Here is a 20,788-nt window from a genome sequence, read left to right on the forward strand (position 1 = left end):
ATAGACATAACAGTAGTCAACTTTAACCATAGCGCCTCCTACTGCAAGGACTAAGTACTACACAATGCTCAATTTGCTCCAAATGTCACAGGTATCATGACAGTGCCAGCCTGAACTGCTCTACGTAAACATTTTCTGTGATCTTCATTACGATGCCTATTTCAACATGCCAGTATTACCACTTTTACATAACTCGAACTGCACGGCCTGCTGCTTAGCCATGTTCCGCTGCTGCTGCACTCCTGCAGTCGCGACATACCCTGACATGCACCAGGGTGCGAGGGCCCTTCATCACCGCTTGCGGTTTTAATTAGTCATTGTTCTTTGAGTTGGTCCATTCTCAAAGACTATATGAAAAAGTAAATTCCATTTATCTCCACATCATTTAAAAATCCAAAATGCATAAGCTCATCTTGATACCAATTTTACATAATGTGCACTACAAAAACTCAAATCTTAGCAGGTGTATTGTCTAATTTCTACCCATAAGTATCTGTAGCTCATTGCACTCATTATGCATTCACCTAAAGATTGAATTGTTAAGTGCCTTGAAATGAGATGTTCAATCTAGTTTAGATGGAACGTCTCATTTGAAGACACTTCAAAAAGATTTTTTGTAGTGTTTTTGCAGTGTGCTTTGTTAATGGCTCAGTTTTCAGAAACATTATATTTTGTTATTTAGGAAAACCGCCCCATTACATCATCTTGTAAAGGTCTACAAGTGATGGATTTTCAGCAACTTTTAATGTTCTGTTTAAATCCTATTTACATTTTTAAAACAGTATCTGTGATACTGCATTACAATTCTCTGCATTTGGCCTTTGTGGTATCTGGTCACCCATACTGGTTAGGAGGGTGTGGGGACCAGCAATCTAACAACACAATGAAACGGAAACTGTGTGTGTGTGCAGCCTGTTCTGCAGCCTATCGTTGGAACTGAAGGCCGCAGTGAAACTGGAAGAACTCCCCTCAGCCAATCAGAGCTGGGCATGCATGAGTCACTTCCTCGTGTTCACACCCCTTTCAGGCAGGAGGGGGCTGTTCTTATTTAAGTAGGGAGGAAAATGGTGGAGAGGAAAGTCAGACGGCTGCAGTAGAAAGAAGAACAAGAAACAGATTTATCTCTGGTGAGTGAACATTTACTGTTTCAGTATGAATCTATGATCTGAAGGGAGTGTGCAGGCTGTGTGAAAGCTGAGTCAGCTAGGGTTGATGAAATGAAGATGGTTGATTCTTGAGTGTGTGTTGTTTGGGAATCAGGAAATGAGAGAGTCAGGCTGGAAAACACATCTTAAGTCACAGCTGAAGGTTTCAAAAGGCCCCTGGAAGTGATCTTAACTGTTGAGGATGACATGTGAAAGCTCATCAAGTGTTAAACCTGTGTTTGATTCCAGTCTTTCTTGTGTTACTACAAAGACACACCCACTGTTGTCCCGGAGTTATTTTTCCAGCAGGACAACATTGAGGATGATGATCAATGTCAAAACTGTGAGAAGAAAGAGTTGGATTAGAGTCTGTGGTTTCCAATACCAGTGCTACTTTTGACATGTTATCCATAGTTGTGCTTCTTTTGTGAACACTATGTTGTAAAAACTCACTTTCCCAAAACACAGAAACTGCTAATTAATTCTCTATTCTGTGCAACGATGTGGCTGAAAAACAAAACAAGTCTCCTTTTAAATTAAAACATTTTACTTGATACATTTCATTGAAAAAAAAAAATAGGGCCACTATTCTGATGATTGAGACATTTTTTTTAAAGCTGATATAAGAAAAAAAAAGTTTCATCCTCTCAGATTTGAACACTCACTAGTCTTCTTAGTCCTTTGTAAAATTAAACTAAATATTTATCTGACACTTTCTTCATTTTCTTACATATTAAAGACCAAAGAGTTTATTATATTATCAGGAAAATGTTTGACATATTCCTAGATAATGAAATGATTGATGGCTTCCAGCTTCTCCTGCCCACATGTTTAGGCTCCATGCATTGGTTCAACAGGAGCCCTTGTTGTTGCAACCTGTTGCTAGAAATATTAGAGTGTAATGTGACTCCTTCTGCAATATGGCAGCACGCAGCAGCTGGTGACATCTGGGCCAAACTAGCAGCAACCTGAGAGTTAGCCATGAGCTTAATAATGATGGTAATGCAAGACGAAGAAGCAACGTTTGACACTTGAGACCCTGTGTGACCGATGCTTTAGTCAAGGCTCTTAGCTTGTGTTCAGATGGGAATGCAAGCAAAATTTTCTAACATATATGGTTCTATTTTTTTTGTCTATCTCTGCAGCCTCCTGACTCTTTGTGTGAACCACACCGGGGCATTAGAGCGTCAGCAGCAGTGATGGCAGACTCAGAAAAGATCAAGCAAACTGCGGTGAAGGTGCTAAGCTGCGTGGAGAAAGTGTCCTCCTTTGCCTCCTCCATCGACCCCATCTTCGGCATCGTCGCCTCCTTGGTCGGAGTGGCCCGCAAAGGACTGGTGGACGAAGAGAGCCATGCTTTAGAAAAGGACTTCCAGGAAATTAACTCTAAACTGGAGACCATCTCCCAAAAGAATCAGCAATGCCTGAGGAAGATCCGCATCGACGAGGTGAACGAGACCTACGGGAAGTACGAGGAGTACATCAAGCACCAGTACACCGCCTTCAACAACATGGTGGCTCAGGTGAAGAAAGATCCAGAGAACACAGAGCGCTACTTTGAGATCTATGAGAAGATCTACGAGAGGGATAAGAGTGATCTGAGTCTGGATGTGTACTACCGGGGAGTCATGGGCACCAACCTGCTGTTTGGGAGAACCCTGCTGAAGGTGTACATGGACAACTGTGACGGCGACTTTGAGATCATGGAACGCCGCTGTTCACACATTGCCCACCTGTTCCACATAGGCCTCATCGCCCTGATGGCCTACACGGCTGTTACCGAGGACGATGAAGAAGAGGTGCGGGAGAAGTGGGCCAAGAGGGTAGTGGACATCCAGGACAAGATGCAGGAGGTGCTGAGTCAGTGCAAACCAAAACCAGAGTCCTCCTGAAGACGGAGCAGCAGAGAGAGCGTCTCCTCTGAGCTGTCAGCTGTGGACCAATCACAAAACTATAAATTATCTTATAATATATGTCAATCCAAAGCCATGTTTTCTTTTGTAAAGCTGCCTGTGATGCTGTTATAGCAGCATTTTAGTTCATGTATGAACATGTTGTGTTGTTTTTTGTTTAAGAGAGCACTATCTGTTGCAGCTATATTGTGTAACTGTAAATGCATAAATGAGCTGAAGTTTTATACACAGAAGAATTAAAAATACAAATGTACAAATTAATTGTTGCTCATGTTGTATTTTTTTTATAAAAGCCATTTAATCTACTCCAAAAACAATCATTCGTACATTGAAAATGAGTTGATTAGTTAGTATAATCAAAATAAAGCTGTCTGTAGAACAGATTTTTTTAACTCATAGTTAAGTTCAGAACGCATGCACACACTAGACGATTCTACGAGACCAGTGGCAAACAAAGACGTAATGCACTGAAAAATATATATTAAAAAAAGTATATTTCAATCACACCATAATGAACCAAATTCCAGTTACTGAAAAATGGTGGTAACAAGCCAGATACTGAGCATACAGCAATAGATACTTTATATAGAATCATTTGAATTACAAAGAAGGTCTATGATGAACAGATTCATACTTTTTTCAAACTGTTGCTGTCTCATTTGGGGTTAGAAGGCGTGGGCTGCAGGTTACAAGAAGTTGGATCTGGTGTCTCTGGTCCTGCAAACAGACTTATGAACATGTTTAAATTCTTCACCGTGAATAAAACACAAACACAGAGAGCACACTAACTTAATGGATACTTAAAGTCACATTGTAGCCATACAGTAATGAAGTTAATTTACATTTCACACCAACAGCTGTATTGAGACAAAGTGTTTGTGATTCGTGCGCTAAAAAAAAGGTTGTTCTACTGTTTGAAGGATACAGTATGAGACATTCAACATAAAGCCAAAAGCCAAAAAAACAACACTAAAACGAAGCTATACACAAAAATAGATCCTAATCTGAACTTAAAAATAAAAACTAAAGCTAAACTGAAATAGAGAACACACAGTCATAGCAAAATAAGAATCAAAACTATTAAAAAAACTACAAAACTATTACAACCTTGGTCCAGTTTCTTGAGTGTATGGAGGCCATTTTACTGAAGGCCATCTCTCCATTAATGCACTGTAGTAAAATAGTGTTACCCTGTATGGCAAGCCCTTTTAACATTTAAGTATTAGCGGTAATAGCAATTGTAGATATCAATCATTTATTTTTGACATGTTAGAATTCCAAGCCGACATATCCACAATGTAATTTTCACTAGTGACAATTCTAATTAAAGATATCTACAATTCATTTTTCACTAGTGGAAATGGTCATTGTAGATATCTGTAACTTAATTATAACTACTGTAAAATCCAGTGTATAAGACGCAGTTTTAATACCTATTTTTTCGTCTTAAAAGTTGGCTGCGTCTTATACACTGGTGCGACCAATACACCAGTATAAAATACTGAAACACGCGGCGTCATTACAGCGGGTGCAGCAGCCCCTACTGCAACTTGACGTGATTATTTATTTATTTTTTGTTTGGAAACTTAAGACTTAAATTAACTTTTAATGTAAAATTTGCTGTAACGATAAACTTACCTTGCAGTGATGTTACTGAGGATGATGAGGACGAAAACTTTGAGGAAAGGTGAACTTAAAGTTGAGAGGACATCCAGGAGAAGTGGCAGGATTGCATTTCAGCGTGCTGAAAGTATGCTGGGAATAAAAAATCAGGTTGTTAGCTAATAGAAAAATATGGATCAAACACTCAGCACATTGTGGTATCTACAGTACAGTGCATCAATTAAGCAAGTGGTTCTCAACTGGTCCAGCCTCAGGACCCCCCCACCAACTCCTTAATGTGAATTTGAGACCACATTTCTGAAATTTTGTTTAACCAGTCTGATTAATTTAATGAAAAATGCTGCAGAATGAAGATAACAAACGTTTAAAAAGTGCTTCATAGACTTTTTTCAAGGCACACATTTGTGATCCACTGAAAACAGCTCCGCGACCCACTTTAGGATCCCGAGCCACCAGTTGAGAACCTTTTAATGCCATCCTTGTCGTTTATTGGGGCCCAATTGATTATTTTGACCTCTTATAGCAACATTATTTTGATGTCTCTGTTTTACATGAACTCCATGATTCAGAGTGTTTCAGCTGATTTTAGGTTTAATGCATCAATTATGATAAAACATTTTAACCAAAACAACATCAAAAGTGGATTGTTACTGAGGTTTTAAGTACAGATAAATACACACACACACACACACACACACACACACACACACACACACACACACACACACACACACACACACACACACACACACACACCCTTCTCCAGAAAAACCAGCTTGAGCTTTCTCTTGAATTTCAGGGTTAACTTGTCAGGTTCAGCATTCCTTTTGTACTTTGATTATTGAACCTAAATCAGACTGAAGTTAAAAGTCTCTTTATGACAAACAAAAGCTAAAAAAAAAACATGAATGACAAAACTGACAACTTTGATATTTTAAATGTTATGCCTATAACCACTGCCTCGGTGCAGAAGCCATGTGAGGAAACATATTTCACAGCAAATAATCAGAATGACTGATACATTTCACTCTTAACAGAAAATGTCCCCTGGACATGTTAAGGACAAGATCAGCAAAAAGATAACACATGCCTCCAAAATTGACACAAACTGAAAGTTCTTCACGGGAGCTTCAGAAACCCCATCTTTATTTCATGTTCAGTATTTCCCCCTGTTTTTATGGAATTGATTTGAATTGAAATGTGCTGGACGAATAATGTCACGATTATTGAATCTGTTCATTTTTTTACATCCATAATTCATGCCTGGTTTACGACAGTGCACTCGATGTATAATTAAAGCCAAATTTCATTATTTTTAGGGCCCAAAGTACTGACAAGTGCGTAGGGCCCTCTTGAAACCCAAGGAATTATTATTATTCTTCCGCCGCTTTGAGCTCATTTTTGACAGCTTGAACGTCTGTGAAAACTCATAAAAATTTGCCCAAAATTTGTTTCATCAAAGGGCGTAACCGTGGCGTGCATGCAAAGTTTGATGTGCATTTTGGCAACTTGCCAAAAAAGTAAATCCTTATATCTCTGCACATGCAGTGTTCAATCATATCCAAATTTGTAAAACATAATACGGGGCCCGTCCTGAACACATCCATGTTTGACATTTCTGGATAAGTCACTGCGCCACCTGTTGACAACAGGAAGTTACTGCTTCTCAATTAGCACTAGTCATTGCTACACGATAGCTCATTTCCCCATCAAAATTGGTGTGGACCATGCTAACACCTTGGCCATATAACACTTTCAAGCTCAAACGCCTACATCCAACGCTGTTGCCAGATGGCCAAAGATGTAACAATTAGCTCCACACGTTGCACAAAGTGTCAAAGTCCTGAATGAATAACAGGCCAAGTGTATTGAATAGATAGAACAGATCTTTATTGTCATTGCTATAAAACAACAAAATAACCGTTGAGCAGTGCTCGTCTTGTATTGCTCTACACTCCTTGTTGTCTCAAGTCATAAAGGTCATTGATATTCATTCTTCATTCTTCATCCTTCGATGACCTCAAAGATTTACAATGTTACCATAAAGAGGCGCAAAACTGCCAAAATCATGCAAAATGGCTACAAAGATGCACAGTACAGTATTTCCAAGACCAAAAGCTCATGGCTGAATAATCATATTTACTTGTTTACTGCGTACGTTATTCATTCTCCAAGGAGAGAGCTGATGTGCCTCAACCGTGTAATCAATGTCAATAAACCATGATATCATGTAGCTTAAATATCTGTAATCGTAGTGGCATTATTGAATCTAAATCATTAGTAGATACACTACTCGTGGAGTTACAGCTACATGTTACTTAATAAAGCGTTACTATAAGGTTTGTTTCTTGCTCACAAAATCATCATTTAGCCACTAACTCTTAATTTTACCTCTTAAGCTTTGACAAATTAATAATTGTCTCGTTTATTAAACTAATGTTTAAGTTTGTGAATAGTATTGCCCCAGAACTGGTCAGTCAAATGATTATTAGGGCCCGAGCACTCACAGAGTGACCCGAAGCACTGACAAGTGCGTAGGACCCTCTTGAAACCCAAGGAATTATTATTAGGGCCCGAGCATGGACCGTGAGATGATACAGGGCCCGCCCTGAACACATCCATGATTGACATTTTTTGCTTAGTCACAGCGCCACCTGTTGACAACAGGAAGTTACTGCTTCTCAATCATTTCCCACTCAAAATTGGTGTGGACCATGCAAACAACCTGGCCATACAACACCTTGAAGCTCAAACACCTACGTCTAACGCGCTCGGCATACGGATGCATCATTCGCCATCAAACAGGAGGTGGCTGTAACGCCCATATACTTTGTCTGAACTGCTTCAAATTTTACATGTATGATCGGGGTTGGCCTCTGAACACACTCACATAACAATATTCAACTTTAAACATAGCGCCCCCTCCTGCAAGGAGTAAGTACTACATTCTATATACTTTGTCTGATCTTCTTCAAATTACACATGTATGATCAGGATTAGCCTTTGAACACATAGACATAACAGTAGTCAACTTTAACCATAGCGCCTCCTACTGCAAGGACAAAGTACTACACAATGCTCAATTTGCTCCATATTTCACATGTATCATGACAGTGCCAGCCTGAACTGCTCTACGTAAACATTTTCTGTGATCTTCATTACGATGCCTATTTCAACATGCCAGTATTACCACTTTTACATAACTCGAACTGCACGGCCTGCTGCTTAGCCACGTTCCGCTGCTGCTGCACTCCCGCGACATACCCTGACATGCACCAGGATGCGAGGGCCCTTCATCACCGCTTGCGGTTTTAATTAGTCATTGTTCTTTGAGTTGGTCCATTCTCAAAGACTATATGAAAAAGTTAATTCCATTTATCTCCACATCATTTAAAAATCCAAAATGCATTAGCTCATCTTGATACCAATTTTACATAATGTGCACTACAAAAACTCAAATCTTAGCAGGTGTATTGTCTAATTTCTACCCATAAGTATCTGTATCTCATTGCACTCATTATACATTCACCTAAAGATTTAATTGTTAAGTGCCTTGAAATGAGATGTTCAATCTAGTTTAGCTGGAACATCTCATTTGAAGACACTTCAAAAAGACTGATACACTTTCTAAGATTGAAGTTTTTGCAGTGTGCTTTGTTAATGGCTCAGTTTTGAGAAAAATTATATTTTGTTATTTAGGAAAACCGCCCCATTACATCATCTTGTAAAGGTCTACATTTTTAAAACAGTATCTGTGATACTGCATTACAATTCTCTGCATTTGGCCTTTGTGGTATCTGGTCACCCATACTGGTTAGGAAGGTGTGGGGACCAACAATCTAACAACACAATGAAACGGAAACTGTGTGTGTGTGCAGCCTGTTCTGCAGCCTATCGTTGGAACTGAAGGCCGCAGTGAAACTGGAAGAACTCCCCTCAGCCAATTAGAGCTGGACATGCACGAGTCACTTCCTCAAGACTGGCATCAAGACTGGTGAGGCAAAGAGGCTGAACAAGCTGGTGAGGACGGCCCGCTCTGTAGTGGGTCTTGATCTGGACAGTTTGGAGACAGTGGGTGAGAGGCGGATGAAGGACAAAATCTTATCCATCCTGGATAACTCCTCTCACCCTCTCCATGACGAGCTGTGGCAGATGGGCAGCTCCTTCAGCCAACTCTTCTCCGCTGTTTACATTACTTGCTGCTATTTATCATCATAAAGTCACTTTAATCATCACTTGTCACTTTATCTTGTCATTCTCTGCAAATACTGTCTCAATTCCCTGCATAGTTGAATTCATCATTCATTGTGTACTTGTATATACCACCTGTTTTTATTTTTATTTATCTTATCTATTCTGTTTAATGTGTATTTTGAGCTTTCTTGTCTGTGCTGCAGCAACGCCCGAATTTCCCCTCTGGGGATCAATAAAGTATTATCTTATCTTATCTTAACTTATCCTCGTGTGCACACCCCTTTCAGGCAGGAGGGGGCTGTTCTTATTTAAGTAGGGAGGAAAATTGTGGAGAGGAAAGTCAGACGGCTGCAGTAGAAAGAAGAACAAGAAACAGATTTATCTCTGGTGAGTGAACATTTACTGTTTCAGTATGAATCTATGATCTGAAGGGAGTGTGCAGGCTGTGTGAAAGCTGAGTCAGCTAGGGTTGATGAAATGAAGATGGTTGATTCTTGAGTGTGTGTTGTTTGGGAATCAGGAAATGAGAGAGTCAGGCTGGAAAACACATCTTAAGTCACAGCTGAAGGTTTCAAAAGGCCCCTGGAAGTGATCTTAACTGTTGAGGATGACATGTGAAAGCTCATCAAGTGTTAAACCTGTGTTTGATTCCAGTCTTTCTTGTGTTATTACAAAGACACACCCACTGTTGTCCCGGAGTTATTTTTCCAGCAGGACAACATTGAGGATGATGATCAATGTCAAAACTATGAGAAGAAAGAGTTGGATTAGAGTCTGTGGTTTCCAATACCAGTGCTACTTTTGACATGTTATCCATAGTTGTGCTTCTTTTGTGAACACTATGTTGTAAAAACTCACTTTCCCAAAACACAGAAACTGCTAATTAATTCTCTATTCTGTGCAACGATGTGGCTGAAAAACAAAACATCCTCTCAGATTTGAACACTCACTAGTCTTCTTAGTCCTTTGTAAAATTAAACTAAATATTTATCAACATTTTTTCAACAGGAGCCCTTGTTGTTGCAACCTGTTGCTAGAAATATTAGAGTGTAATGTAACTCCTTCTGCAATATGGCAGCACGCAGCAGCTGGTGACATTTAGGCCAAACTAGCAGCAACCTCAGAGTTAGCCATGAGCTTAATAATGATGGTAATGCAAGACGAAGAAGCAACGTTTGACACTTGAGACCCTGTGTGACCGATGCTTTAGTCAAAGCTCTTAGCTTGTGTTCAGATGGGAATGCAAGCAAAATGTTCTAACATATATCGTTCTATTTTTTTGTCTATCTCTGCAGCCTCCTGACTCTTTGTGTGAACCACACCGGGGCATTAGAGCGTCAGCAGCAGTGATGGCAGACTCAGAAAATATCAAGCAAACTGCGGTGAAGGTGCTAAGCTGCGTGGAGAAAGTGTCCTCCTTTGCCTCCTCCATCGACCCCATCTTCGGCATCGTCGCCTCCTTGGTCAGAGTGGCCCGCAAAGGACTGGTGGACGAAGAGAGCCATGCTTTAGAAAAGGACTTCCAGGAAATTAACTCTAAACTGGAGACCATCTCCCAAAAGAATCAGCAATGCCTGAGGAAGATCCGCATCGACGAGGTGAACGAGACCTACGGGAAGTACGAGGAGTACATCAAGCACCAGTACACCGCCTTCAACAACATGGTGGCTCAGGTGAAGAAAGATCCAGAGAACACAGAGCACTACTTTAAGAAATATAAGGAGATCTACGAGAGGGATAAGAGTGAGGAGAGTCTGGATGTGTACTACCGGGGAGTCATGGGCACCAACCTGCTGTTTGGGAGAACCCTGCTGAAGGTGTACATGGACAACTGTGACGGCGACTTTGAGATCATGGAACGCCGCTGTTCACACATTGCCCACCTGTTCCACATAGGCCTCATCGCCCTGATGGCCTACACGGCTGTTACCGAGGATGATGAAGAAATGGAGCGGGAGAAGTGGGGCAAGAGGGTAGTGGAGATCCAGGACAAGATGCAGGAGGTGCTGAGTCAGTGCAAACCAAAACCAGAGTCCTCCTGAAGACGGAGCAGCAGAGAGAGCGTCTCCTCTGAGCTGTCAGCTGTAGACCAATCACAAAACTATAAATTATCTTATAATATATGTTAATCCAAAGCCATGTTTTCTTTTGTAAAGCTGCCTGTGATGCTGTTATAGCAGCATTTTAGTTCATGTATGAACATGTTGTGTTGTTTTTTTGTTTGCAGCTATATTGTGTAACTGTAAATGCATAAATGAGCTGAAGTTTTATACACAGAAGAATTAAAAATACAAATGTACAAATAAATTGTTGCTCATGTTGTATTTTTTTTATAAAAGCCATTTAATCTACTCCAAAAACAATCATTCGTACATTGAAAATGAGTTGATTAGTTAGTATAATCAAAATAAAGCTGTCTGTAGAACAGATTTTTTTTAACTCATAGTTAAGTTCAGAACGCATGCACACACTAGACGATTCTACGAGACCAGTGGCAAACAAAGACGTAATGCACTGAAAAATATATATTTAAAAAAAGTATATTTCAATCACACCATAATGAACCAAATTCCAGTTACTGAAAAATGGTGGTAACAAGCCAGATACTGAGCATACAGCAATAGATACTTTATATAGAATCATTTGAATTACAAAGAAGGTCTATGACGAACAGATTCATACTTTTTTCAAACTGTTGCTGTCTCATTTGGGGTTAGAAGGCGTGGGCTGCAGGTTACAAGAAGTTGGATCTGATAGAGAACACACAGTCATAGCAAAATAAGAATCAAAACTATTTAAAAAAACTACAAAACTATTACAACCTTGGTCCAGTTTCTTGAGTGTATGGAGGCCATTTTACTGAAGGCCATCTCTCCATTAATGCACTGTAGTAAAATAGTGTTACCCTGTATGGCAAGCCCTTTTAACATATTACGTATTATGTACTTTTAACGTACGTATTACTTATCAACGCATTAGCGGTAATAGCAATTGTAGATATCAATAATTGCTTTTTGATATATTGTAATTCAAAGTCGACATATCCATAATGACATTTTGACATGTCGCAATTCTAATTCATGATATCTACAACTCAATTCTCACTAGTAAAAATGTTAATTCTTGATATCAACAATTCTATTCTTACTAGTGACGAAGTTCATACAATGTCTACAATTGTTCTAACATTACAGATATCATAAATTAATTCTAGATATCTAAAATGCAATTCTTACTAGTCGAAATTACATTATTGATATCTTGACCTGGAATTATTACATGTAAGAATGTAATTACAGATATCTTGAAATGTAATTTCCACTAGTGAAAACTAAATTGCTACTTGTCAGCCAGACTGTTTTAATGTTAAAAGGGCTTGCCATACACACACAGCAGATTGAGCAGGTTGGACACAGGAGCAGCCTCTTCCATGTTAACTGTTAAAGTAGTCTGTGTATAGAGTCACACAAACATGTAGTAGCCTACTCCCAGCGGGTCTCACCATGAAGAATAAGAATACCATTTGTTTGGAAACAATGAAAGACCCAGCAGTAAGTATTTTTAAGTCCCGCACTGAGTCCCCCTCACCGCCAGAGTCCTCTGTTTCCCGACCAGAGCTGCTGAAATGAAACGTAACTCGATTCCTCTGTTTGTCTCTCTGCCCCAAGTTACAGGCAGGCCCACTACTTCAACCCAAACACACTCCTCACTGAAAGTTTACCCGCCGTGGATATATCGGCTGTTGACTGGTACATTTGACAACATGAATCTCCATTAGAGCCGAGAAAAGCAGTGTCAGGTCTGTTGGAGGGAAAGTCACGTAGTTTTTCGGTAAGTTTCAGCCGCTTCATCGAGCGGAAAAAGCGGGGGTGGAGAGGATGACTTTAGCATCCCGGCTACAGCTGCTGATTCTGTCTGACAAAGTTGTATTTGCTGTTGACAGGAGATATATCAAAGACTGGTTTGTTTCCAGCAGCACAGCATGACGTCTTACAAAATAGCACATTATATCCGCTAGTAATGTTTAAACTGTTCAAAGACAACAGAGAGTTTGGTTTCCGGGGCGGAACCATCATCTCCACTCAACAAGTTTATATGCAAACTTACAATAGACCTAATATTTAACACAGGCAAAGAAAACAGTAGGGTATTTTTCCTTTATTACTTGTTTTCTGAGTTGTTATGTTTGTTACAGTAAAAAACGGTGAGGTTGTGTTTTTGACGTGTTCATAAAACATGCAGCCTACCCTGTACTGATGGTAGAACCCGGAGAAATACATCATAATAATAATGTCCAGGTGCTAAAAGCCTCTCTCATTTGAAGCTACTGTGAAGAGTTTTTAGCTATTTATGAAATAGCCTATATTGATATTGATGCCTCTTTATTACCAACATGCGAAGTCAACCATCACCAATGAGAAGGTTTCCTATTTCTATACTTAATTTTGAATGTCCAGAAATGTGATAAACTACACACTGCCTAAGCAACCTGTTATTTATTTATTTGTGAAATATTCTATTTGACCATTAAACATAAGCAGGATTAGATTTTGTTCTTTTGTAAAGAATGAACAAATAAATAAACTCTACTTTCATGTGAAGAGATAAGACTTACTGCTTTGTCCACAGGGGGCGCCAAAATCAACTCAAACTTAAAGTTCCTCAGAGGAGCTTTAATTTTTTTATGAGAACAGAAATGAAACATGAAGAGACTACTTTAGAAATGATGATAAAGTGGATTATACTTATAACCATATGTACTTTAGGTGATGCAGACAATTTTAGCTGAGCTGTTTTGTTTTTCAAAAGATAGAATTATTATATATAAGTTAGAGGAAAGCAGCATGTGAGATGCTGAACTTAGAGAATGTTTAGTACTTTTTTTTATTAATCATGACTGAGCCAAGAATTTGATTTATATATTTTTTTAACTTGTAATGTAACATTAGCCTACATATTGTATAACACATCAATAGATATTACCAACATACTCTTCACATAGCTGCTGCCTGTGGTTATTGTTTTATTTGCGACCTTGCTGGAATTAAACTGGATGTCAAGTCTTATCAGCACGCAGTAACTCCACTACGATAACCTTACTCCCTCTGTCGTGATCTGTTTCAGGGATGCCTCTCCACAGCATTTGGCCCTTGTGTAGCATGATTTGTCAGGACTGAGGGAAAGTCAGCAGCATGGGCAACGAGGACAGCCTGGAGGATGTGTTCGTCGCTGTCATTCGCCCGAAGAGCCAGGTCAGCCTGAGCTCGAAGGAGTACAGAGCCAAAGCCTACGAGGTAAATGTGCTGGGTGTGACAAACAATCACATGCTGGACTCAAAAAAAACATCTACATAGATGATCACACAGCCTTATTGGCTGTTTTTTAGTATAGTATATTTAAATCAACTCCATATTTCCTGTGTGTGTGTGTGTGTACAGATCCTGCTGATTGAAGTGCCTCTGGAAGGGAAGGAGAAGAAAAGAAAGAAAGTCCTGCTGGCTACAAAGATCCAAACAGGAGGAGACAAATCCAAATCTATATTGGATTATGTTGATGAAAAAATCCGACCTTTATCCAATAACCAAGGCTTCATAGGTCAGTGTTAGACAGTTCTCACACTCACACTCTCGTGGATGACTGACTTCTAGAGGGAGCTCGTGCACCTTGTTACTGACTGCACATGCCCTTGAGTTGACCTGTAAGTTTGAAAACCACTGATCTTGACTTGACTGAGTTTTTTGCTTTTAGGAAAGCGTGTTGTGCATATGAAGAAATTCCCCCTCGTCGGAGACAATGAAGGCAAAGAGGCATCTCTTTTTGTTGTGCCAGTCAGTGTTAAAGGTGAGTAAAAATAAGAATCAAACTCACTGAAATGAAGGCATAGATATTGGGGGGAAAACGTCATAAGCTGTACATGCTGTAAATCAAATCCTTCTGAACAGACAACAGTAAGCCTGTCTACACTCCCGGCAGCCCGAGCTTCTACTGCTTCCAGGACATCATGCGGGTGTGCAGTGAGACCAGCGCTCACTTCTGCTCCATCACCTCCAAGATGCTCCTAGCCTTAGACAAGTGAGGAGAGATTTGAGAATGTGGTCATGGATGAGGCTTTTTCAGGGAGGCCAAGATATAAAATGTGTCTCTTTTGTCTTCCACAGATGGTTAGCAGAGCAGCACACAGTGCCTCATGCCGTCCCTGCTCTGTTCAGACCAGCACCTGTGGAGCGGGTGAAGACCAACGTCAGTAACCCCGCCTATGGCAGCGAGGGCAAACCGAGCAACGAGGGTCTGCACATGGGCTACACGGCTCTGGAGATCAAGAGCAAGATGATGTCGCTGGAGAAGGCGGACATGTGCATCCTCAACCCGCTTTACGGCTCCGATCTGCAGTACACCAACCGAGTGAGTGAGCTTCTTTCAGCCCCAGATGATACCCCATAAAACATGGATGGAGAGTTTTTGATGCACAAATTTCAAAAAATAAAAATTTGAATTTCCCTACCCATGCAATCTTTTGTTTGCAGGTGGACAAAGTTATCATCAACCCGTACTTTGGACTCGGGGCGCCCGACTACTCCAAGATCCAGATCCCAAAGAGAGAGAAGTGGCAACATGGTGCCAACTGTGTGACAGAGGACAAGTAAGGAGTGACTCTTACATGCCGAGCATTGTTTCCCTGTAAAAGATACTGTATTAACATAAGTCTCTGCAGGGAGCGGCAGTGGGTCGATGACTTCCCTCTCCACCGCAGCGCCTGTGAAGGAGACGTGGAGCTGCTCTCCAAGCTTCTGGAAAGCGGTTTCTCTGTCAAGCAGCTGGACAGTGACCACTGGGCTCCTATTCACTACGCCTGCTGGTGAGTCCAGGAACATCACAGGAATCCAAATGTCCTATTTTGCTTCTTTTAGTTTGGTTCGTCTTGTCTGTATTAAGTTATGGTTGGGTTTTTTTGTGTGGTTCCATCCAGGCACGGTAAAGTTGAGGCGACCAAGCTGCTGCTGGAGAAAGGAAACTGTAATCCCAACCTGCTGAACGGACAGCTCAGCTCCCCTCTGCACTTTGCAGCCAGGGGAGGACACGCAGAGATAGTGCAGCTGCTGCTGCAGCACCCCGAGATCGACAGGGTAAGAAACAGAATGAGGTCTTAACACAAAGTTCGTACAGCTGCAATGGACGATTTTCTGACGACCCTTATAATGATGACATTAAAATGAGTAAAATGCACCGTTTTAAAACTGTTCAATGATATATCTATTCAAGAGTTACAGAAGACTGGAACATATAGGATTACAGGAACTGTCTCCCTTAAAATAAGATCATTGTTATTTTTGCTTCAATCTGAATGCAAAAAAAATCATAATAAACAAGAGGGCTTGGGCAGTGTTGATATGCTGACCACTCTACATCTCCTCCAATAGAATATTTGCTATTTTTCACTCCTGATTGTTTGATACCCTCAAGTTAAAAAGTAATGTTGTTATTGTGATTTCTACAACAGGAGAACAAAACTAAAAGGCCAACACACAGCCTCAGACAGCACACACACACTTTGCCATCTCTACAACCGTCTCCCCTCAGGCCACAGATCTCTCACTTTCCGGACTAATCGAGCCATGTCAAGCTTTGCTCCCACATCCATCAGGCTCATGAACAAATGATCTATTTCTTATTTATTTTTAACACCACTCATTTAACCGCAACAATTATTTATGACCTATTTATCATGCTTTTAATAGAGCCACTTGTATGTGTGTGTTTCTGTTGTTGTTTTTGTGTCTAGCTGTGTGCGCACTGATGCTCTTTTACACAAATGAAGTTCCTAACGGATAAATAAAGTTATTTGAATTTGAATTATATTTGACTTAGTTAGTAGCTACGTTATGTTACAGACATAAACAGGGTCTTTTATCTGGTGGTTATGGACGATGTCTTTCCCTCTTGCAGCACATAGAAGACCAACAAAAGAGATCCCCTCTGCAAGTGTGTGAGGAGAACAAACAGAATGAATGGGAGGAGGCCATGAAGCTTTTGCAACAAGCAAACACCAAACCCGTGAGTTACACAGAAAACACTGAAGTTACTGCTGCAGACATGACACCAAACTGTGACCAGTTTAACAGCTTCATTTAAATTATTACACAATATGTATATAAGATTACCATCACTTCTACATAATTAGAACTATTTATGAAAGGCGCAGTGTCCAACTGTAAATTTGTTACATAATATAAAACAAGGTCCTTGTGTTAGTACATGATGGCAATGACTCAGCTTGTCACTAGATGGCGCTATTTCCTTGGCTACATCCAAAATTGTCTTGTGGCTTGACATTTTTTTTCCACAAGAAAGCACTTAAACTTTATTTATTTTCATTGTTCATGTTGTGTTTGTGTGTTTTACAGTATGAGAAGGTGCGTATCTACCGCATGGACGGCTCATATCGCTCAGTGGAGCTGAAGCACGGCAACAACACAACAGTGCAGCAGATCATGGAAGGCATGCGTCTCTCACAGGACACCCAGCAGTACTTCACCATCTGGATCTGCTCCGAGAACCTCCGTGAGTTCACCTATAAACACACCCACACTGTAAAAAGTATCATAAGAGCATTACTCCATTCAACTTCTTCATTCAAACTTTTTTCAAAAGTAACACCGGTGTTGATTTTGTGTTTCAGACCTGCAGCTGAAGCCGTATCACAAGCCCCTGCAGCACCTGCGGATCTGGACGGAGATCGTGACGGACCTTACGGTGCTGGATCCTCAGAGGGAATCACCTCAGCTCTTCCTCCGGAGAGACGTCCGACTGCCTCTCGAGGTTGAGAAAAAGGTAGCTCACTTTAGAGTTTAAGAGACAAACAGGTGAAACTGGGACTATGTGACGGTTGAATAACTTTTTTTATTTATTGGTTATTTATTCATTTATTTAAGGTGAACAAAATGAAACAAGAATATATAGACATAACAGACATGACAACCAAAGCGAGAACAAATACACAAAGACAAAAAAAAATAAAAAATACAACAGATAAAATAGCAGAACATAAGCAAAGATTCAAAGCAACAATACAGACAAATACATTTGAATGAGATGAAGGTCAAGCAATGATTTTTATGTTCAGGTAGTGTTAGAAAGGTGTGAATGTGTTCGTGACAGCGTAATGCATTAAAGTGCGGAACTTATATATAAATATATATATCTATATCTATATATATATAGATATATATATATATGAAAAGTGAGTTTGGGAAAGAAAAAAAAATGTATATATGCATGTAAACATTAATGGAAAGAAAATACATTTATATAAATGTAATAATGTGACCATCATAAAAAGAGAGCTAATAAATATATATATATAATAATAAATATACACATACATACACACATATGTATCAATATAGAATGCGTATCAATATCATATACATGTAGTGAATAAGTTTGCATGCATGCAGTTATTATAGAGATATACATGCATACACACACACAACCAATAACAAGCACAGTTGAATAACTTGCCAGGTGCTGCTCTCTGTTTTTGTTCCAGGTGGAGGATCCTCTGGCCATCCTCATCCTTTTCGACGAGGCCCGTCACTGCCTCCTCAAAGGCTTCTTTCCCGCTCCGGACAGCAAACTGATCACACTCGCCAGCCTCCTCCTGCAGATCATCTACGGCAACTATGAGAGCAAGAAACACAAACAAGGATTCCTCAAGTACAGCCCTGTTTCTGTTTCTAAATACACTAACATATGAGCAATCATTTCTGTGTGAAGCTATTATTTTTGCATAGTAATATAAATATGAAATTGTGTGTGAAATAAAAGACTAAATTTCTCTTTTTGTTTTCTTAATAGCGAGGAAAACCTCAAATCTATTGTGCCGATATCCAAGGTGAAAAGTAAAGCGTACCACTGGACAAACAGGATCCTGCATGAATACAAAGTACGACTGAAGCTTTCATTAAAAAATAAAAATAAAGATCTGACAGTGTTTTACTGAAATCCAACTGCTTGCTTGATTGACAGGTTTTTTTCTCCTCGTCTCTGACAGGCTCTGAGCACCAGCGAGGGCGTCAGTAAAGAGATGCACCACCTGCAGCGACTCTTCCTGCAGAACTGCTGGGACATCCCCACCTACGGAGCAGCCTTCTTCACAGGCCAGGTCTACACCAAGGCCAGCGCCAGCAACCACAAGGTCATCCGAGTCTACGTGGGGGTCAACACAAAGGGGCTGCACCTCATGAATATGGAGACTAAGGTATCGGCCATCTTTATTTTCTGTGTGTAAAACTTCACGTATACGCTACATTTAATGTTCTAAGCTGAAAGGGAGAGATTTAAAATGGAAAGAATATACTTCCTCAAGAGCAAACAATAACTGAAAAAATTCAGTGTATAATCGATCTCATTTACAAAAAGTAAATTTTTATGTAGGCAGTGTTTTAGGAAAATATTAAAGCTGGCTTCTGCTGCACACATGCGTGGCAGTTTAATGTTTAATACTGTAAACAGGAAACATTGTTATTTACTTTATTCTCAGACAGATTAACTCGTGCAGGGCGAAGAAAGGTGCTCAAAGTAATATTTTAGACACTTTTTTGATGCACAAAATGTCCCAATATTTATTTTATTATATAGGTATTGTATCCAGGAGAAATGTGTACATTTTCCATTTGATGTTTTGAGGCTTCCTTAAGAACAATATTTCACTTTCTTAAACCGTCTTTAGCTGCAATCAAAAGTTGTGATACTTTGTGTGGAATATCATGATCTTTCCAACCTTAAAGCTTTATGAGGAAAACAAATAAAGAGTCTGCAGGAAAGCTTATATGAGGCTTCAGAGGAGAGGTTTGTTGTCAGGATTGAAGTTTAGAGAGAGCTATTCCTGAACGCACACTTTGTAGTGGCTTATCTTTGTGATGATTTCTGATATTCAGTTTTTAAGAGTGGAGTAAATGGCTTCTTAGTTTGTTTTGTGTTTTAACTGAATAGTATAATAATGTGTAACATCCCTTCACTCCCAGGTCCTTCTCATCAGTTTAGAGTACAGCACGTTCATGTGGCAGCTCGGGCATGCTGACCAGTACTTCCAGATACACAGCGGGGACAACAAAATGAACTTCATTGTGCACACAAAACAGGTAACTGTGCCGGGATGTTTAAGAAAACGTTTATAGGCTGCTGTTTGAAATAGTTTCTTGTTATGATTTACATGTGAAGTTTAAAGGAGCAGTCAGTAACTTTAACTTGTCCAGTATAGACGAGTATCATCAAGTATCAATGTTCTCAAACAGCCTCTCTTGTGCTCTTTCTTTCCCTTCAGGCTGGCCTTATTGTGAAGCTCTTGATGAAGCTGAGCGGACAGATGACTGCAAACGATAAAGGCATAATGGACAAATATGCATACGGCTGAAAAACTGTTGAATTCAACCACAGCTGCCAAAGATCCATGTACAGGTTTTTCTCACTTCTCAGCTGAACGCAATAACTCTGGATGAAGAGCAAACGTTAGCCTCTCAAAAAAAAACACCTCCATTTTATAAAAGGATTTCTGACATATATTTTGAGTGCATGTAAATATTGTTTATTTAATGTTTTGTTTTAATAAACTGAATGCAACTTCACCTTTCCATCAGAGCTTTTATTGTAAAATTCAAACCACATTTTCTTTAATTTTAAAGAATAAACAAAAATGTTATAAAGATTTAAAGGATTCAAGTTTAAAGGATTTGGAAACATGAAGAGGAATTAGTCGTCTATAGGAGAGAAAAAACAGGAAACATTAGTAAAACTTACCTTAATTTGTCTGTTGTGTGTATCATTACGTCAATGCTAAAGTTTACTTAACTTAAAACTAATATTCAGGCAATACAATTATGTAGCTTCTTTATCTTTCATATATTTTTTTGTGGG

General features: G+C 39.7%; 3 protein-coding genes across 3 annotated transcripts; all 3 read left to right on the forward strand.

Annotated features, from left to right (window-relative positions):
• Positions 1-1,005: 1,005 nt before the first annotated feature.
• On the forward strand, positions 1,006-3,319 carry LOC132991206 (protein rapunzel-like). Its single transcript, XM_061059868.1, has 2 exons — positions 1,006-1,127; positions 2,291-3,319. Exon 2 carries the CDS (start codon positions 2,345-2,347, stop codon positions 3,035-3,037), a length of 693 nt encoding a protein of 230 aa, XP_060915851.1. The 5' UTR covers positions 1,006-1,127; positions 2,291-2,344; the 3' UTR covers positions 3,038-3,319.
• A 5,824-nt stretch (positions 3,320-9,143) lies between these two features.
• Positions 9,144-11,005, forward strand: LOC132991431 (protein rapunzel-like). Its single transcript, XM_061060207.1, has 2 exons — positions 9,144-9,262; positions 10,171-11,005. Exon 2 carries the CDS (start codon positions 10,225-10,227, stop codon positions 10,915-10,917), a length of 693 nt encoding a protein of 230 aa, XP_060916190.1. The 5' UTR covers positions 9,144-9,262; positions 10,171-10,224; the 3' UTR covers positions 10,918-11,005.
• Positions 11,006-12,506: 1,501 nt separating this feature from the next.
• On the forward strand, positions 12,507-20,499 carry krit1 (KRIT1 ankyrin repeat containing). The gene is made up of 17 exons (XM_061059567.1): positions 12,507-12,706; positions 14,000-14,169; positions 14,314-14,470; positions 14,624-14,716; positions 14,818-14,947; positions 15,034-15,277; positions 15,400-15,515; positions 15,588-15,731; positions 15,843-15,999; positions 16,820-16,927; positions 17,278-17,434; positions 17,553-17,704; positions 18,423-18,589; positions 18,731-18,818; positions 18,927-19,133; positions 19,900-20,016; positions 20,199-20,499. Exons 2-17 carry the CDS (start codon positions 14,068-14,070, stop codon positions 20,286-20,288), a joined length of 2,229 nt encoding a protein of 742 aa, XP_060915550.1. The 5' UTR covers positions 12,507-12,706; positions 14,000-14,067; the 3' UTR covers positions 20,289-20,499.
• Positions 20,500-20,788: the final 289 nt, after the last annotated feature.

Source organism: Labrus mixtus, chromosome 16 (genome assembly GCF_963584025.1).
Source record: "Labrus mixtus chromosome 16, fLabMix1.1, whole genome shotgun sequence".
Classification (NCBI taxonomy): domain Eukaryota; kingdom Metazoa; phylum Chordata; class Actinopteri; order Labriformes; family Labridae; genus Labrus; species Labrus mixtus.

Bases quoted from the DNA above. Each gene is read 5' to 3' on its own strand.
- krit1 (XM_061059567.1), top strand. From the start codon at position 14,068: ATGGGCAACGAGGACAGCCTGGAGGATGTGTTCGTCGCTGTCATTCGC. The intron at 18,819-18,926 runs GTACGACTGAAG...CGTCTCTGACAG, and splicing joins GGATCCTGCATGAATACAAA to GCTCTGAGCACCAGCGAGGG. The intron at 19,134-19,899 runs GTATCGGCCATC...CTTCACTCCCAG, and splicing joins TCATGAATATGGAGACTAAG to GTCCTTCTCATCAGTTTAGA.
- LOC132991206 (XM_061059868.1), top strand. From the start codon at position 2,345: ATGGCAGACTCAGAAAAGATCAAGCAAACTGCGGTGAAGGTGCTAAGC.
- LOC132991431 (XM_061060207.1), top strand. From the start codon at position 10,225: ATGGCAGACTCAGAAAATATCAAGCAAACTGCGGTGAAGGTGCTAAGC.